General features: G+C 44.1%; 1 protein-coding gene across 1 annotated transcript in view; it reads right to left on the bottom strand.

Moving 5' to 3' along the window:
* The window catches only part of TRAM2 (translocation associated membrane protein 2), a 271,865-nt gene that overhangs the window by 51,491 nt on the left and 199,628 nt on the right, over nt 1-20,746 (bottom strand). The window contains exon 5 of the mRNA XM_069605739.1: nt 4,108-4,166. Within this exon, the coding sequence (XP_069461840.1) occupies nt 4,108-4,166 (59 nt within the window). The remainder of the gene's footprint in view (nt 1-4,107; nt 4,167-20,746) is intronic.

Below are 20,746 nucleotides of genomic sequence, written 5' to 3'. Positions count from 1 at the left end.
CACCTCCGTTCTCCTCAGACGGCACAAGAAAAATATCAAAGTCTATTGTATTAGTCCAATCAATGTCGCCTATTGACCTCTTCAAACGTCTACAGGCAGAGTCCGTCAGATCCCAAAAATCACATTTCTCCCGCAACTCGTTAGCAGACATCCATCTACCATCCTTCCAAAGATCACCAATCATTATAATACCAGCAAAAAAACAATCAGGCCAAAAAATGGGTTTTTGTTGTCCCTAATCTTAGGATTCAACCAAATGGACGCATGTAAACTCCTGAAAGCATCCATGCCCAATAATGTCAACAGCTCACTCCAAGCCGTGCCTAGAGATGCCGTTACAAATTATATGCATCCTCGATCCTTAGAATTAGTAGTCAACAACGCCTCTAGTCCAAGTGGACCAAAGGCATTAGATTCCGCCAAAGCCCATCGATCCGGATTTGCATTAAAAAAGGGTAAGAACGAATGTGAAGAAAAGGCTAAATGATATGCCTTGAAATTCGGAACCCCCAGTCTACCTTCATGAACTGGAAGTTGCAGTTTCCAAATGCTAAGTCTCCGGGGTTTCCTGTCCCACAAAAACTCCTGCATAAGACGGTCTAGATCTTTCCAGTAGCAATTATTGATTTTCAGAGGCAGCATACTTGTCACATAATAACGCTCGCAGTCAAATTAATCTTAAGGGCGTTAACTTTCCCCCACAATGACAAATTAAGAAGAGTCCACCTTTCCAGCGCCAATCTACATTCTCGAGTAATCTCACATGTTCTCATCAACAATACTCATAACTGAGGATGTCAACTAGATGCCTAAAATACAGCAGCTGTAAATCACACCATTTAAATCCTAATCCGGTCACCAAAGATTTATTACAACGAAACGAAAGAGGCAAAACCTCTTACTTAGACCAGTTTACCTTAAACCCTGAGGAAGCATAGAACTCCCGCAAAATTTGCATCAAACATCGGAGGGAATAATCCAAGTTCCTAAGAACAAACAAAAGATCGTCCGCATTAAAACATGTCTTCTGTGTAACACCCCAACAACTCACTCCTTCCAAACCAGGATCATTTTTCAGAAAGACAGCCAACGGTTCAATCGCCAGAATAAATAAAAGCGGAGAGAACGGACATCCCTGGCGAGTTCCCCTCTCCAAAACAAATCTTTCAGACTTGATTCCATTTGTATTGATATCAGCCGTCGGATCGGAGTATAAAAGCTCAATCCACGAGATAAACTCTACTCCAAGATTCATTTACTTTAAAAGGGAAAACAAATACTTCCAATTAAGCCGGTCGAAAGCTTTCTATGCGTCGAGGGAGAAGACAGCTGCATCACAATCAATCTCAGTAGCTCGCTCCATAGTGTGAAACAATTGTCTAATATTACTCGACATGCGTCTATTCCTCATAAAATGGCACTGTTCTATACCAATCAACTTTGGAAGATATGATTCCAATCGTAAAGCCAAAACTTTAGTTAAAATTGTATTATCAGTATTGATGAGACTGATAGGGCGATGGTTCACTGGATAGTTGCCATCTTTCCCTTTCTTCAAAAAGAAACAGATATTGAGGCATGTCTTGTGCTGACAGGCAGTATCCCTGATGATTTACTAGCAATGAACATATCCCTTAAAAGTTCGATAGCTGATTCAGGGAGAATCTTATAAAATTCACAAGGAAGTCTGTCAGGGCCAGGAGATTTACCAACGTTCAATCTAGAAATTGCATTTTTCACTTCATCAACCGTAAGGTCCGTTGCCAGAAGCCGAAATTCTTCATCTGAAATTTTCGGAAGCTCTAGATTACTAAATAAATTACTCCCAATACCATTGACCCAGGTTTCATTGCAATATAAATCCACATAAAAGTCATGGAAAACCAAATTAATTTTATGTGGGTCAAATGTAATCCTACCGTCAGTATCAATGATGGAAGCAATTGCATCCTCTTTTCGGATACTTGGAACAGTGCATTGCCAATGCTTGTGATTTGTAACTTCCAAGAACATACAGGCAAGGACTTTTCCCATTGCACATCTCATCAATGGCAGGTGCTGTGTGGCAGCCACGTGAATGGTTCTAGGTTATGCCGACAGGTGTTTTTTCGATTAAATTTTTAACAAACAAAATTAAATCCAAAACTCTCTGACATTCTTATGTATTGGGGGTTCCACCCCTCCCTTTCCCTATATTTGTATACCTGCTCCAAGCCCCTCCTTGCCCCTTTTATCCCCTTACCACTCCTCCCTCTAAATTTTGATGAGTTTTTTCCAAGGAATGTTTTCTGCAAAAATTCTATTGAAAAACCCAGTTGGCAAAAGGACGTCATACCCATGTGAACAAACCCACCCGTGCGCTGCAAAAAACCCACATCACTTGCCCCATGAAATAGAAAATTAGTAGTGTTCAATACTTGTAGCAGTGAAAAGACTGTTTAAATGTAACGTGTGCTTTCTGGATTCAGAAATTGTCAGCAGGAACAGGAATTTCAAGGTACTAGTCAGGCATAGTCACTGGTGCTCTGATTTGCCCACATGGACACAGAAAACCATTTCCTCCTTGCCAAGAATCAATGATCACTAACTAGTGACGACTGCACATTTTCAGATGTATTGTCAGCAGCAATTGACACAAAAAGAACAATTACAGAACAATTTTCTAGTTTTAAAACTTAGTAGCCTCTTTTTAACTTTCATTAGCACCCTGGCAGGTGTCGCTGGCCAACCGGGATGCTCGGAACTCAGGCTGTACTGTATAGTGCAAGCCAGTGTTCCGAGCAGCCTGGTTGCTGTTGGCCAGCACCCCCTTCCCTTCTGCGCTCGTCCTTCCTTTCCCATCCCTCCCCCTCACATCTTAGCACCCGTGTAGTTACCTATGCGGGTGCCAACAGTTCATTATTTTTAAACAAAAAGAAACTTACCTTTTCTGCGGGGCACGGTGCCGCACCATGGTTCCCGGGCACCCTTTTCAATGCTGTTGATGTCACAGTCATCAACATCGAAAACTGACTGTGAACCAGGACACCGCGCCGGGCCGCAGAGAAGAAGGTAAGTTTCTGTTTTAAAAAATAAAATAAACACCATTAGCACCCATGTAGGTAACTACACAGGTGCTAATGACGATATTACAGGAGGCAGCGGTCCGACTAAGTCAATAACAGAACTGCTGCCTGCGTTAAGGGACCCTCGCTTCACTCGGGTCCTTAACTTGGGTGGCGGGCCCTTAACTTGGGCGGCGGGCCATTACCTTGTGTAATATCACTTCAATAGAAAATAAGGCGGAAGTGTCCATGCTTGGGCTCTAGTGATTTTGTGATGGTTTTACTATTCCCAATCACTCAATGCCATCAATGACCCAGAGTGGCTGAGACACATTGTGCTCGAGAGAAAATAGCCAGGGTGGCAAGCTAACAGCGCATTCAAGTAACTCGAAAGGCACAAGGTGTTGCAAGTTGATGCAAGCGGTGGCATATGTAAGAGCAGGGTGTAAAGGCTATACTCCTGAAGAGGCTTAGATGATGCTAACAACTAAAGGTGAAATGTCCCGTTTTGGTACTGGAAGTTCCAGGGAAAACATTTGTATTGGTTCTTGAGTTTAAAACATGCACACCTTTTAAACGTTTTCAAAAACAAATATACTCTCTTGGTTTTGTGTGTGTGTGTTGATTTTATGAAAGGCAAATACCATTCGTCTTGTGCAATTTGGGTGGTTATGCAAAGCCAATTCAATGAAATGTGTATATTTCTAATTTCTGGTGAAGTAACATCTTGTTGCGTGTGTTGACGAGTTCTGCCACTTTAATTTTTAGGACTTGACCCCTGAGCATAGATTGCTCTTATAAACGCGCTTAATACCAGCAAGAGGTTTCCAAGCGCAGGATCGGGATTCGAACCTGTATTGTGCTGCGTTGTCTTGCTTCCAAGACCAACGCGTTGCCCCTGGGCAAACCTTCCTTCCCTGATAGGCTAGGACATTTCAGCGAGGTACTGTAAGCCTGAGAATAGCTTTCTTACAGAGTAAGACTTCAGCAAAGTGTTCGTTTTATGGACTACAATACTTAGACAAGCTTGCAAATCTTTTTTTTATTACAGACTGGCACTTACGGGAGGTACGTATGAGGATAGTTTTCCCACAGGCTTTTTGGATTCGATAAATATCCTTCCTAGAAGAGAAGAAAACGTCTATCAGAAAGGGAAATCAAATAGAACATATGTCACAGGTTCAAAAGCAATAGATAATGGCAGTGCCCTTCACAGATCGAAATTACTTCATCGGCTAGGAAGGAAAGAGCAACAGGGCCATACTGGTTGAAGAGGACAAGCACTGGGGGGTAGATTCCGCATCCAGGGAGCCATTTCTTACATGAAACACACAAGTTTAAAATATAATGTATGTTTCTCTAAGAATGTCTGAACCCTACATGACTACAGACCTAAGGAGGAAACTCCGAGCTAGATGCATCAAGCACAGTGCCAGTGTTCGAAGTACCTTGTTCCAGGTGAGTTATGAAGGTTGGTTGGATATGTTCTTTTTATTAAGGAATGAAATTGACTGATCGTTTATGTGAAATTTATATGATGATTTTTAGGAAGAGTTATGTAATTTGCTTTCTTCATTTCATTGTGCAAGGTTGGGTAAGAACAGCTGATAACACAAATAACAATAAATCATCAAAATGAACAAATGTTTGTTTCAAGTTGCGGATAACTCTTGCCTGCAATGATAATGTGGGACAGATCATGAGAGCTTCACTTGAGCTGGTGGAAGATGAGCAAAAAAGTAAGCAGAAATGCAACTAGTATTAAAAAGTCCAAACTGGTAAGGCAAATTAAAAAAGTTTTCCTTAAAACAACTTAAGTGAAAAATACACACGGGTAGCCAGCAGGAATCTACTTACAAAGCAATCCGTCAATAGAGTGTGTTCTTGCAGCTCTAACACCCGACCAAGAATGTAACCAGCACCAGTCAAAGTAGTCACGGGCCATAGTCTGTGCCAATTGGGCAGCTTGGAGGTTACAGCAGCTGCGGGTCAAAGCTTATTGGCTGGTTCATGGGCCTTGACCAGTAGGCTCACTGGTGAAGGTCCTGTCCGAGTCAATGCCGGGAAACTGTGTCCGTGCCATGCGGGCATATTGAGTGCTTTCTCAGTCTAAGCAGCCAGTGGGCATGGCTGCAGTAGGCCATTTCGTTGGTTCTGGGTTCTTGGGCAGGGTAGCAGGTTCTGCCCTTGTCGAAGGAGCAAATAGGCACAGCCACAGGCCATGCCCAGGGCCCTTTGGTTGGCATGAGTGTGTCCAGATGTGTTGTTTTATGGGTGGAGGTGGAGGGGCTGCAGAGGGTAGGCCATGACTGCTACAGAGGTGATGCAATGCATGGCTGAAGACCATGCATTAGCCAAGGTGGGCTTCATGTATGTATGAGGCAGGAAGGGTACTGACAAAATTGTTTCTAAAGCTAATAAATTAAGTTGCACACAGGTGGGTATTCTACAAAGTGTGGGAAATGGGCCAAAAGGACCACGGAAGGGTTTTCATGTCAAAGCCATGTACAGGGTTGGATGGAAGGACCAACAGGTATGGGGGGTTTGAAATGTCGTCTTGATTAACTCAAAGTGAGATGATCATGGGTCTAATGCTTAATGGGGATTTGGGTGGGCACGTAGGCATGGGAATTTGGGTTCTTACCACTGGCGATGTTTCTACAGCTTTTCCTGTCTTCACATCTGGTTGCACAAAAAGTTACACGCCAAGTTGCCTCCAAATACTAATTCGCAAGGACACCCAGGGGTACAAGACTGTATCGTGAGGATCGCTTTAAGTTTCACCATCTGACAAGCACCTGCAAAGGAGGACCTTGCAGCTGTGAACACCCAGGAGAGGAAACATAGCTGTTTATACCAATATGGCAGGTTTATCAGTACAGATGGTAAGAGCACACCATCAAACTAACGCGTCATGGTGGATATACCATCCCGGATGACTCATTGGCCAGGTTTGTATAGCCATTACCATCCGCAAGTTAAGTAATTCAAGCCAGCAAATCTTTCATCTGCTGGTGCAAATCGTCAGGCCAAAAAGACGATACATTTCTGGACATATGGGGGAGCTTCCGTGATACCTATGGTTAGTGTGTCTGAATCAGAGCATATACTAATCTGTTCTCAGATAATATGTTATTTGCAAGATATGTTAAGCTGTTCTTTATGACTTTATTTTTATTGAAACTTCAGTCTAGCAATCACAACTTAACAGTTGATCAAGCACAACTTTTGTTACAAGGGACACTTCACGTCTGAACAACATCAATAAAAATAGAATATAAGTCAATTGACACCTGGCGCGTGACATCCACTTTCTACTCAATAACCATAGACAATAAGAAGGCACAAAAAAACAAAAGAATCACAGAAGAATTAGATAGACAGTTAACCAGATACATAGACAACAATCATTCCAATGACTCCGCTGTCAATTGAGACCTGTGGACCCTTTCTTCAGGAATGAATCAAGATAATTCACTACAGCACAGCTTAGATTTATGTCATGCCCTGCAGTCACGCGTCCCCACCAACTCGCCATATCATCGTCCTGGGCGGCATATGACCCAAGGTGGCATGATCGCCGAATGCTCAGCCCAGTGCATGCTGTGACTAGATGATGAAGCGATTCGATGTCACTCGAACAATATTGACATATATTGTCTGATGTGTCTTTGTTCTTTCGTTGCCACAACATTTCTTTGGTTTGCATGGCATTTAGGCGGAACCTCAAGAATTGTTCTCGATAGTAATGTGCAGGGCACTTTAGTAAATATCTACACTGTTTGTTCAGTCTGTGGAAACATGTTTCGGCTTTCAGCGTTGATTTCAATTTATCTCGTTGTTCTGAGTTTGAAATCCAGGTCCAGGTTTCAAATTTCTTTTTGACCAACTGCGGAAAGTTAATCAGGTCATCAAGTTTTATGTCGGCCTTTAGAAGATGATTTGCCAGAGATGATTTCCACTCAACTAGCAGATTCTGTTGGATTCGTCTGGTTTTGTGGCAAGAATTTTGTAAGCAGGTATTGCAGGTAGTATTAGCATTTTGTTCCAGGCACTCAGCGATTTCCAAATTACCACTGAATATAAGGAATTCAGTGATAACTCATAGCGGATCGCTGTTACAGAGACGTAGTTTGGTAACTTCAGTACACGCCTCCAAAATAATCCTTCCAGTTTGTGCCATGTTAGAGGGTTCATGTTCCAACCGGCTTCAGCGCCGAACGTAATTGCTGGTATCACTTTTTGTAAATAGAATATGATGACGGGTGATAAGCTGAATTTCCCGTACTCATTATTAATCTTGGCACACTGTATTCCAAATTGAGTCATCCGGGCAACTAGGTCCTGCCTCCAATGATGCTCGTTTAGAGAATTATTAAACATAACTCCAAGATAGCGAATGGATTTTACTGACATTAAGGTGTCGTTATTGATTGTCCATTTGAAGGCTTTGTCTTTCCGGGACCCTGGGTGACCAATAGTCATTACTTTAGTTTTTTCGACATTCAGTTCCAGATCATTAGAATTTAAATATTTGTGCAAGTTGCCTAATAGCCGTTGTAACCCAATTTGCGTGTGGTCGATCAGCACAAGATCATCCGCATATATTATGCACTTGATTTGAGTTGTGTTCAGTTTGGGTGAAAAACAATGTACCTGGTTAGAGCTTAAATAGCTCAGCTGCCAAAGGGCATCCTTGTTTCACGCCTCTTTGTGTTAAGATTTTATTCGACAGGTCGCCTTGATTGTTTAGGGAAACCCGAATTGATGTGTCGCTGTGGAGTGCTTGAATCGGTTCCAATATGGAGCGAGGGCAGTTCAGGTTCTGCAACTTCTTCCAGAGCAGGCCACAATTAATTTTGTCAAAGGCTTGACGCATATCAATAAAGGCTAGATACAATTTCTTCTTTGCCTTTTGAGTTTCCAACTTCAGGATGTTAAGAATGAGCATGTTTACCTCAACACCCACTCCTGAGGTGAAGCCAGTTTGACGGATGTCCGAAATCATTGCCTTCGCTGCCCAATCAGCCAATTTTTGGCGAAGGAGGGAGCCGAGAATCTTTCCAATCGTGTCAAGTAGGGCAATCGGGCGGTAGTTCGTCGGATCCGCCCGATTGCCCTTCTTGAATATTGGGACTACTATTGCCTCCAGCCATGAGTCTGGAATTTGCTTAGTGATGGAGATAGTTTTAAACAGAACTTCGATCAGTACTGCCCATTGTTGGGCGTGTTTTTTCAACATCACATTAGTGACCATATCTGGTCCGGCCGTGTGCAAGTTCTTTAGAGATCTGATCACTTTCTCTATATCAGATGCAGGGCAGTTCACCTCCCAGGTTATTTCACCACACCCTATTTGACCACGCGGTTCATTTTGTGGTTTCTGATAGATTTCAGAAAAATGGTCTTCCCATTTCTTATTGTTTATTTCATTTGAAATGGTGGCCGAGCAACGAGAATTGCCGTATTCAAAATGGCTCATATTTGTCTCGTATTTTTGGTCACCAACATTTTCATCATTTCTTCTGCTTTGTTTTGCTGGATGATCGTTTTGTGAGATTTTAACCAATTTTGATACAATTGGCGCCTTTGTCTGATTGCCTTTCTTAGATCTTCGGGCCGCTTGAAAAGAACGAAATTCTTTTTCAGTCGTCTAATATCGCACGGCATGGATTTCTTTTGCGCTGAGGTGATTGGAAATGACATATGTTTATGTGAACTTCCCATTGATCGAGCCACGACCATGGGGGTCTTGAGTTGGCTCAGTAACAGGGCATAGTTGACTTGTTGTTCTTCGTGCAGTATAAATAGCTGCTCGCCTAGTCATTGAAGTTGTGGTCCATTGATTCGCAGACGGTTTCCTCCCGCATTTACTGTTATCAGTGTTTCATATTGCCCATCAGAGTTTACCCACTCCATCATGCAAGAGAGACGAAGAAGATCATGATCGTTATTAACCATTTTATCGACGTTCAACTTAATCGTTTTTTCAACCATGTTTTGTGATACCCAAAAGTAATCCAAGATGCTGTGTGAGTCAGCACGGTACCAGGTTGAGACCGGTGGTTCGTCGCCTTTAGCATTTCCATTTAACATATAGCAATTTCAGTTTGTTAGAGCCGTCATCCAAGCCTGACTACGTCTGGAGATCTCATTCTCATTTAAAGGTACGTTTATCTTTCGATCTGCGTCGACCCTAAACCAAGAACAATTTAGGTCGCCACAGCAGATTATAGATACGTTTCTGTGTGTAATTAGAACGTTATCTATCAGATTAGTAGTAGCCTTTATGAAGGAAACTGTGCTGATTTTATGCGGATTCCAATAGCCATTAATAATCAGCAGATGCTGGCGCTCTTCCATTTTTGTATGAGATGATTGCAGGACTGTTCCTTGAATAAAGGGATTAGGATTGAAGGTTTCCAGTGTTTTCAAACCAGATGTTTATTTTTATCATCGTTAAGAGCCCCGAATAGGGTCGACCCTGGGGGTTCTTCACTGCCGGATTCAGATGGATTTGAAAGCCTACTCTTGACGGAGCATCGCCAAGCCACATCTCTTGTAGGCAAATTACAATGACCTTTTGTAGGTTGATGTCGAAATTGTTGAAAAGATACGTGAACCCTCTCATGTTCCAAGATAGGAATTCGCACCAGGACTCACGCACTCCGGGTCATTGCTGTTGCCTCATGTTTTGGGAGCGTTGATTGCGGTTTTCCCGAGCTGGCTTACGCCCATTTTGAGTATTTTGGATTACCTTTGTGGGGACCTCAGCAAGAGATTCTCAGGTCGTTGCAACTCAGAGTGGCGTCTTTTTTGCCTGATGGTTATGGAATGCGGCTGTTTGCATTCTTTGTGAACTCCGGTGGTTCAATCATGATGTCAAAGCCGAAAACAAGAAGTTCTTCAGAGGCTCTCATGATTGTATTACGGACTGAAGCAGATGCGATATGCAAAAGAACTTGATCTGCTGTAAGTTCCGTCGGGTATTCCACGATTTTAATAACCTCTGACTATATAGTGCGTAAGGAAGGAATGCATTTAAACAGCCTCATGACGTTAAATGACTCTGCTTCACCACTCTGTGCCGCGCTAAAACCGGGTTTATAAAAGCACGCCTTCTTGTTAAAGGTGAAGTGTCCTGGAGTACGTTGCTGCAGCTCCTCAGGAGAAAAACACACACCCGACCGTAGCACACGACTGTAGCAGACTGACTCTGCTTCACGTCTCTATACACTAATGCTATTTTGGCCAGAACAAATGTCTTGATGAGGATTGGTTTGTGATTGATAATGAATTATACAGTTCATATGACTTATTTGTTATTTATGCGGTTCTTTTTTTTCTCTTCTCCTTTTTCATCTTTTTTTCTCTTCTTTCTTTAATTCATTTTTAAGTATATTTTATCATGTTCATGCAATTATCTGAATCATTATTGTTATGCTTTATTTATTTGTTGTGATATAAAAAATGTAAAATCGGGAAGAAAAAAAAAAAGAAAGAATGGCAGTTAATTTGCTATGTGTTAGGCAAGTTAGCAAACAGGTGCACGCATTGGCCACTGCTGAATACTAGTTTGCAATGTCAGAGGTAGTTGTGCACGCTGCACTTGCGGGCTGTTTTACATTCTTTGGAAAGTGATGTAAAAGAAACCACAAATTCGTACTTCTGGTGCATGCATATTTGTCTATTTTTGGACAGAAAGGGTAGTTATGATATCAACTGTTCTTTTTATTTGGAAAAAAAAAATTCAAACCTTTTATTTAAACAAGAATGCGAGACATCCAGAGGGCCTGATCACGAGTTGGGAGGTATCCCAGCTGGGATATGGGTATAACTGCCATATCACGGGCTGGGCGCTAACTGTAAATCCCCATTTTTCTATTGGGTCCATTGGACCCAATGGGGAATTTTTGGAGCAATTACTGCTTGGTAATGCTGCCGGCAGTAATTGCACCGAAATAGGCATTTTCTCAGCGTGTTTACCCCCAGCTTCCAGCTGGGGGTAAACACACCAGACTTGTGATAGGGACAGCTCTTAAATGTGGCAGTAACACTGTTACTGATGCACTTAAGGACTAACGCCCAGCTCGCGATCAAGCCCAGAGATTTCAAAATATAGCAGACACAACGCTCCTGAAACCCATGTGCGATCTGTCCACCAGCCCTCAAGACCCCCATCGATATTACATGGCACTGCAGTAATAACACATTCCCGCCATTAGAATCCCAAAAGGGAATAGTTTGACAGTAGAGATGGTTTAAACGTCAACATTCAACAAATGGGAGCCAGTTATCCCGGTACTTGGTCAAACAATTATTTATGCAAACCGTGACTTTCCAGGCTACCAGAATATCCCACACCTTGATCCACCACTGCACTACACCTGTCCCAAGGGACACTTCCCAACATCATATGATAGACATCCTGCAGACAATCTTTTTACTTTATTTTTTTAAATGTTTGTTATTTCATTCATTTTGCAGGCAAAACCTGACAGGATGAATGAATTAGTTTTGCTTACAGTGAGAAACTGAAGCACTGTGCTGGTTTTAGCATTACATAGCCCAAGTGGGGTCTGGAAATTGATCCAAACAGGTCTCTTCTTCGGAATGGAGCAAGTAGAGGCGTGTCCTGTATCGTTATATTGTTTTCCTCCATCTCAATCGGGGAAGATTCTGCCTTCAATACATCTCTGTGGCTGTGTTCCCCATTGCTGGATTGCAAAAAGAAGCCTGGCTTCTCAAGATGTATCCATCTCTGGAATGTCCAAGAAGAAATTAGCTCTACTACCCATGCACAAGCTCTTCCTATATGTACTACCGCTAAGCAGCACTAGGTGGCAGTAGTCAAGAGAAAAAAATGTTCCTCAAAATTATCAAGTACATTAATTTGGGTCTCAAGGAAATATGTATATTGGGGAATGTGAATACAAAGCAAAATTATACTACTTTGATATAAAATGTTTATTTGGATAGTGTAACTATTCGCAATGTATCTGTAGTGTGGGGCTTGCATTGCTATATACAATGCAAGCCGTAGAATGTTGTCTAGAAGTAAAATCATGGGCTCCCTCAGGGTTCCATTGATGACGGTCATTCAGGATGGGAGACACTACTGAGAGGAGGATGCTACCTATTCTCGCCCCCTTCTTAGAACTTATACCCTGAAACATAAATAAAGTACTTCTACATTTTGTACCTGTTGACTCCAGTGTCTTACCTGCACCCTGTGTCCTTCTGAAGCAATACACTTCTGATTGGCGATGAGGATGGGAAACATCCACGTAACTAACATTCGAAACCCTCACAGGAAATATATCACCATCTATCAGGACTGCCACCCCCGGATCTCAAAACTACCACCTTCAAGCACAAACCATACTGTACAACATTCAAAACCATCTCAGCGTATGGTTGTGGCTTTTCTTTCCTTTGTGTGTGTTCACTGGACTGGAACATGGATTACTGTAGGGTTCAATAACCCCTAGATCCAACATCTTGTTGACCTCAGACTTGATGTACAATCATACCTTTTCTGACATCCTATGACACCTACTTTTTGTAGGCGCACTGTCCCTGGTGTCAATTTCATCTTTGCAACAAGGAGTCAAACCTGGAGTAGGTGAAAACAAAGGGAAGAACTGCCTCAGAAAAGTTCTCACCTCGTTGCTTAGGAGTCAGTTGAGGAGCCAATTTGACGCCCTGAATGGAGCCATTTGAAGGGGTTCAGATTCCGCTTCCTCCCTGTCGGAAGCCAAGAGCAGAGCAGCCATATCAATCCTAGGGATTAATGCCTTCAGTTGATGTATGTGTAATACTTTGGGAGCTTGACCAGGCCTCCCAAGATCCACTAAATAGTTTACCTCACCAAGTTGCTCCACAACTTTGCAAGGGCCGGACCATTTCTCCTGTAAAGCTCTGGTCCTTATGTGATTCATAATGAGGACTTCCTGGCCTGGAGAAAAATGAACTGAAGCCTTCAGGTCATATCAATGTTTGACCAAAGCCTGAACAGCCTTCAACTTGTGACTGGCCTGAGCCATCAGTAAGGCCACCCTCTTTCTCCATACCAGCGCATAGTTCACCACTTTAGTAGTGACAGGAGGAGTGATAGCTCCCATCATCCCTGGATTATATGTTGCGGTGCCCTCACAGGGTGACCAAAGAGAAGCTCAAATGGACTGCAGCCAGCCCTTTCTTGAGGGCGTCTCAGTAGGTAAAGAGTAAAATTGGTAAAGGGAGATCCCACTTTCTTCTCTGGGTTTCCACAAGAGCTCCAATCATGCTTTTGAGAGTTCTGTTGAAGCTCTCAACTCAGCCATTTGTCTGTGGATGATAAGCAGATGAAAAAGTATAGGAGACTCCAAACTCCTTCTACATGGGTTCCATGAACTTGGACATAAAGTTGCTTCTTCGGTCTGACAACTTCTTTAGGGAAGCCAACCAATATGAAAATGCCAAGTAATGCTTTAGCAAATTACCTGGCAGTTACTGTCTTGAGTGGGGTGGCTTCGGGATACCTGGTGGCATGTTCAACCAGTACCAGAATAAACCTGCTGCAAGAGAATGTTGGAGGGTCAAGGAGACAAACAATGTCAATCCCTACTCTCTCAAACGGTACACCCACTACAGGGAGTGGTACCAGCGGAGCCTGAATTGTTGTACAACTTTCCCCAGAAATCTGACTTCAGCTTTCAGCTGCAGGAGGAAGGGTCTCACCTGAAGAGGAACCACCAACCTACTATGGTCTCTTACAGTGGACGCTGTGGGCTAACTATACAGGAGACTATACCAATAAAAATAATTTGTGAAAGCGGGTACTGTGGCACCATCCTGGCCAGGTGAGTGTCACCCCTCTGCGTTCCTCCATCTTTGTTTTTTGTTTCCCCTTTTTCGTTCACCAGCCCGAACCACTCCCCGTGCTTGGGTTTGTTGCCCAGACCCCGCCGCTGCAGTCCTCCTACCTCTTCCCACCTCCACCTCCCTGGGATTGACTTGGCACCGTTGTAGACCACCCTCTTAGTCGAGAACCCCAGGGCAGCCGGTTAAGGGCCAGAGGCAAAGGGCAGCTCTCCTCCATGTTTGCCCCTGTTCGCCCTTGACGGCCCAGCAGTGGTCGAAGTGGGAGGAAGCGGTGCGCCTCTACTTTTTTAAATTAAGCTTTACTGGTCCTATACTTTTATTTTCAAAAGAAACCATTCCTAAAATAGAAGTGTAGGAAGCAGTTGAAACTTGCACTTCAGTGCACTGCACTGAACGTCCCTTTAAACAGCAGGCGCATGTGTTAAGGGGTTGTATTGTGTGTGGGAAGGGTCGTGGAGATGGGGCTTGTGGGCCAGTTCCACTACTTATTTTTGTACACTTTGACCACTAGCGCCTAGTGAGACAACCTACAGCAACAGACAGGTAAGGTGGACCAGGTGGGAAGTACAGCTATTACTGTACTCCAGTAAAACCCCACCACTTCATTAGCTTCAATACTTGATTAGGGCCTGGGCATTGCGTTTTAGCTCTACTCTGGGGTAGGAAATGTCTTACACTTAGATGGTTTTTCGAGGCAGGACATATGTTACACTCAGATGTATGTTAGGGGGCAGACATCGGGTTAGACTTCGCTGCATTTTGGGTGCATGAAATGTGTTGCACCTAGATGAATTTTGGCGACTGGATATGTTTTGAATTTAGAATTATAGTAGGGGCAGGAAACGAGTTACAATAGACAAATTATGAAATAGTGATATATAGATGTGTGAAGATTAGCCATGCGTCACATTTAGATAGATTTGTGAAGACTAGCCATGCATCACATTAGATAGAATTGTGAGTATGAGCCATGCGCCACATTTAAATAGATTTATGAAGACAAGTTGGGCGTCACATTAGATAGAATTGTGAAGATTAGACATGTGTCACATTAGCTGTTTAATCTTGTTGCACTCAGAAGCACACTGTCTGGTAATTCCTGCTGTGCAAAAAGGGGCTAGTGGGAGTAGCCAAGGTAATGCACTTAATGTAATTTGTGGGAGTAGCTAGGTGTTGAGCTTGGAGGGTGTTGGGGGCAGCCAGTGTGTTGCACTTAGAAAATTGGAGGGTTCCACTGAGTTGCAACTAGATGAGCTCTGAGAACACACTTGGAAGAACTTTGAGAGCGCCCAATGTAATAACCACCCTGCTCCCCTCCAACATAGCTTCCAAGTGCTATACACGCCCTATGGGCTTGCCAAACTACACACAGACACCCAACATAATTTACACTTGCATACAACAAACAATCCCAGGCAATGGACCTTACCCCTATGGATACAACAAGCCGGTGCACACAACCGCAACCATAACTACCAGCGAAACGACATATTAAACACACAAACATACACCCAACACACCAAACACCACCACACAACAAACAACCCAGACATTGGACCTTCCCCTTACGGATGGAACAAGCCAGTGCACACGATCAGTACTACCAGCTAACTACACACAAAACAAACACACCCAACATAACAAACATTTGCATACAACAAACAACCCAGGCATTAGGCCTTACCCTTACGGATACACCAAGCAAGTGCACACAAACAACCCAACTGCAAGCCAACACAGACGCCAGCTTCTCCTGGTTCTATACTCAATCCTATCATTCAACCCTCACTAACCCACCCTGGCCTCTTTCTTGCAGAGCCACTTGAGCGCCTGGAGACTGCCCCAGTGGTGGTAACGGAGTGTGGCATAAGACAACAGAAAATAAGATATGAAAAGTTAAAATCTATAAACCACCTCCCTCTTATCTCTCCACATACCCTCAGCTATCCTGTACACATCCTCATTAAATCTCCTCTGCGGCCGCCTCCTCCTTAGCTCCCTCCCTCCCTCCCTGCTTCCTTTCTGTCTCTCCATACTCCTTATACCATCCACCGCCAAATGCAGCTCCCTCCTGCCTCTCCATACTCCTACCATCCACTTCCAAATGTTGTCTGGCTCCAAATACCATCCCTGACCATTAAGACTACCTGCTTGTATGGACCAATGATCCCGCCCCATAGTTGGACTGTGCGCCACTACGTTCCCAGATTTCTCGGGAGGTGGACTACGGAAGAGAAAGTGTGATAAATTAAATGAACAGGAACACGTCTTCATCTCACATGCAGACTAAGCGTTTAAGAAACTTGTACAGCAACTTGGATTTTAAGTGCGCATGCGTGAGAACTGACGTTCCTCGTTACACATGTCTGCCGCTGTTGCCTGTGCTCCCTGCACAGAGGAACACCTCTCGTGCAGGGAGCAGAGCCTTTCCGAAATGTGGTTGGACTGGACAACGTTTGCTGAAGTGTAGTTGGAGAAATGAATTCTCCTATTTACCAGATATATTTTCTCTGCACTCTTACCCCTTAAAGGACCAGGCTGCATTTGATGCCTTAGCATTACGATTACCGGAGACTCTTCCGTGATCCCTTAATTCAGTGTTATTCAAACTTTCTTATGCCAACTCCCCCTTGAATGAACATTTTGTTACCAAGCCCCTCCCCTGAGTATTTTCCAAATTCTTGCACTACTTCACACTAAGATCTAGGTCTGTGCGAAATATAGCAACACAACCCTACCCGTACACTTTCTAGAAATTGACTCCACACGACAAACACACATACTATACTACCATCTTTAACCATCCAACTCGGACAAATACACTCCGACCCCTACTCAAAAAAAGGACTTTACGCCGACTAACAGGCATTTGCTAAGAAATGCTGTAATTGTAGTAACTGGCCATTTCCGGTAGCAGCTGCAAAATGATGCGAGTACCTGGGATATATAAATCAAGTGGCTGAAAGCACACTTGGTTAAGACATTTTTATTACACAAGTAGCACATATACTCTGGGGTGTCCAACTCACAGAAGACTGCTTTGAAATAACATTGGCAGACACTTCGAGCACAAAGTTGTATGGTAAAGCTTGAAAAGGTTAGCTCCAAGAGATCGCAGGAGGATGTGTTTTGGGCATGGAGGGGCAGGACCCGGGTGGGAAGGAACATAGGGATTAGCGTGACCATGGGCAGTCAATGGGTGGGTAAATAAACAGACAACACCTACAAGCTTTTTACCTCTCCTCATCCAGTGCAGTCGTTTTAGTTATCGGTGGCACCATAGCACCACCTAATATCCAAAACTAAAAAAGAATGAAAAGAAGTATGCGTTGCCTAAAATGCATTAACAGCATTGCTGGAGTTGAGACAAACTGGAAGACACAGCAAAAGCAAATTATGCCTTTTTGTGCAGCAAAGCAATACTGCCGTGTACAACTAATTGACTGGAAGAGGCGTTCTTCTGGGCATATTAGCCGGGCCGAGAAAACTGTACAGGAGGGTCGACGTGAACGGACGCAGAGGCGACAGCGGTAGACCAGGGATGCCACGCGGAGCGCTGCTCACGAATTGGTGAGCCTGCCGAAGAGAAAAAGGGGTTGGGGCCAGAGAGAAGTGTGAACACTTAAGCGGAAACGCCATCACCGTGGGAGTTGTTCTCAACAGGTATAGTCTGGCCCGGACATTTACAAGTAGCGGTCCACCATAGGAGAACTGGGACACCGGACAGGAGTGAGGTAACCACTGCCCAACTACCAGAAGGTTGGACTACTTATACATAACCGTTAAGAAATTAAAATAAAGAACTGCATACAACATTCCTTGAGTTTTAGTGTGCTTCGTGACGAAACCCAAGTAGTGACACTCCCTTTCTAAGGTCCCCTCATAAGGGACTGTCACAACATGGACATCTTCTTTTAAGAAAGCACTGCACTTACTAACTTCCAGTGTCTTGGACTACTTAATTGTAGCTTACATATAAAACATCTCACAAACACAAAATTGCAAACTAAAAGAATTTCAATACATTAAATTTGCATTTCAAAGCTGGTTTCATCCTACGCAACATGCTCTGTGTTTTATAGCCTTTTTCCAAACACTGCAAATGTGAACGAAATGTTTGTCTGACTGTGCAACTTAAGCCCATAAACAGGGTTTTAATGTTAACGGGAGCGTTTAAAATTAACAGCATTGGGCCTACCAATGAAAAACAACTTTCCAACATGATGCTTCAATGTGCTTTATATCTGGCAAAATAATGATCACGCAAACACTACTGGAGTCTCAGGCTGTTCAATGAGCGACAACAAACCATCACCAACAGCAATACAAAATGTCTTCTGAGCATTAGACGTGTCGCACAGTGCGCGCCTTGTCTACTGCTGTACGTACCTCCTGTGCATTTGACTATGTAGTAATCACTAAAGAAAGACTATCCAAATATGATCACACCCATATATTTATATACATGCCTAAGAGAATGAACTACTATCCGCTATTACTTTCCATCGCAAATTATTACCAATAGAGGGATAATACTTTCGTTTTTTAAATCCCAGCAGATAATAAACAAAATATCTCAAACAGATCATAATGCATCACTATAGGAATGAGTCACAGAAACAACTGGTTCATATTACAGTGAGAACATTTGTGTTATGGAATGGGCTCCTGCAAATGCTGACTTGGTATGCTTGGTTAATTGTTTCAATTACAGGTGCATCTATATGATGGTTTGGTCAGTACTACATTTTTTCTGGGTGGTGAAGTCCCATGTATGAGGCAGGGAAGTGAGGAGAGGGACCCTGAGGGGTGACTACCTGCTACATGATATCCACCCTAGAGGTGGTACATGGTATATCCCTCAGGGACTCCACCCAATTCAGGGCCTCTTCACTCATGCAAACAATCGCCCACATAGAGAAAGGCCCGCGTGAACAGAAAGAGAGGACCACAGGGCACAGGCTTGCAGCAGACTGAGCAGGCAGTCACATACCACAGGCTTGCTATTTAAAAGGACACAGCTCAGACCACAGTGTCACACCAACTCCCAGATGTGGTTCAAGGGGTACGATTCAGTTTATTTCAATGGGTCTTATGGCCGTCCCCTATCTCTAACCTAGGAGTGGGCAAATCCCACCCTAACCCAGGCTTTCCTCATCCCCCCAGATTAGTTCTAGTGATCTGTACCCCCTACTACCTAAGGATCTGTCTATCTTCTTGTGATGGCCTAAAGGCAAAGGCCTTGTCTATCTAGACTCCCTCAAGCAGCAATCTACGGTTCCTAGCCAGGATATCCCCAAGAGATGGTTAAGGGTCATGCCTTCCAAACACCCCAGGTTTCAATGTTCCTGTTCCATCTTCTCATTCTTTCCTTTCCTTCAATCTCTTCCTCACTCTGCCTTCCTCCTCCTACTCTCCTCCCTTCTGCTCCACCCAGTCTTACCTCTCTCCCACTTATTCTTCCTCTTCCGTCCCTCCAATGTTCTCCCTCTGCAGTCTACCTCCACCCTTGGATCTTACCCTCTCCTATTTTCTCTCTCCTTCCACCCACCAATAATACTCTCCCCTCTCTACTCTATTAATACTCTCCGCTAGTACTCTCCCCTTGCTACTCCACTCCCCTCTCTCCACTCCACCAGTTCTCTCCCCTAGTCACTCGACTCCTAGCACTCCGCCCTCCACCACTATCCAGTAACTCTTCTTTCCCTCTGCCACCTTGTCATCCACGCCCTTCCTTCCCGCTACTCACACTCACCACAGAGTACCACTTTCTCTGATCAACCAATACCTCACCTTTTCTAGAATTCGCTCTCCATGCTGTCCTTCCTCCTTCTGGTCTCTTGATCCGCCACCTCGGACCTCACCCGAACAACCCACACCTTGTTTCCTGTCCCTGGCTTTATCCTTCCGACTTGTTCTCACCTTTGGTCTTCCCCCACTTTTTCCCTATGCCTATTGGCCCCCTCTTCCACACCTGGGACGGTTCAAAGACTGGTGATTACAGAAAAAGGGGCCAAGCCTGACCCCTTTTCTCCTTGCAGGTCCGTCAGCTGTTGTCAATAGCGGCCAGCACTGAGCAATGTCCAAGTTATCGTTTTGGAGCCGCTCCATAGCTAATCTACATGTAAGCAGCCCAGTCTGAACAATGTCCAAGTTCTTTGTCACAGCGAAAGCGTTTCACATGGATCCGGTTTACGGCAATGTAGGTAAGCAAGTCTGTACCTGCTCCTGCTTTTTTGTTTGGTTGATGACACTTAGTCTAGCGGTTCACTCCCTCTTTGGTGTCGGTGGAGGGACACTGGCAGGAGGCATCTCTCTGGAGATTGCGGTGGACTGCCTTGTCGTGGGTGATCCTTGCTGGTACGTGTGGTTTTCTGTAAGTGCAAGAAAGAGACTGGCCAGCAATTTCATACAGGGGTATGAAGTGATCAAGAATGGTACTATCAGCTTTGAAACCGCCACAAAGGGAAGGGTTGGGGCCTCCCAATTGCCACCTTTCCCTCTGGGTAGGAATGGCTATGGTTTCCACCCTGGTAGGTCTGCCATTCCCTCTTGACAGGGTCAGATTACTGAAACGTTTGCACCAAACCGCTAGCATGGTGGAAAAGGGAGACGCACGTTAGCAAGAGAGTACCAATGCGGAATCTGGAGGCCATCACGATTCCTAGAAAGCTGCGCGGTTAGTTATGCCTTTGACCTGTAGAGCCACTGTCCAATCATTGGTGATTAGTGGCTCCCAGCTTGCACGTGGGGTGGAGAACAGGGCCGAATGACAGGAGGCAATTCACCAGGCTCAACCCATTAAAAAACACAGGGAACACATAGGCCTGCAGCCC

The sequence above is a fragment of the Ambystoma mexicanum genome, chromosome 4p (assembly GCF_040938575.1).
Source record: "Ambystoma mexicanum isolate Mex_15411 chromosome 4p, UKY_AmexF1_1, whole genome shotgun sequence".
In the NCBI taxonomy this organism is placed as follows: domain Eukaryota; kingdom Metazoa; phylum Chordata; class Amphibia; order Caudata; family Ambystomatidae; genus Ambystoma; species Ambystoma mexicanum.
Note: the sequence above shows the minus strand (reverse complement) of the source record. Positions and strands in the feature narration are given on the sequence as shown.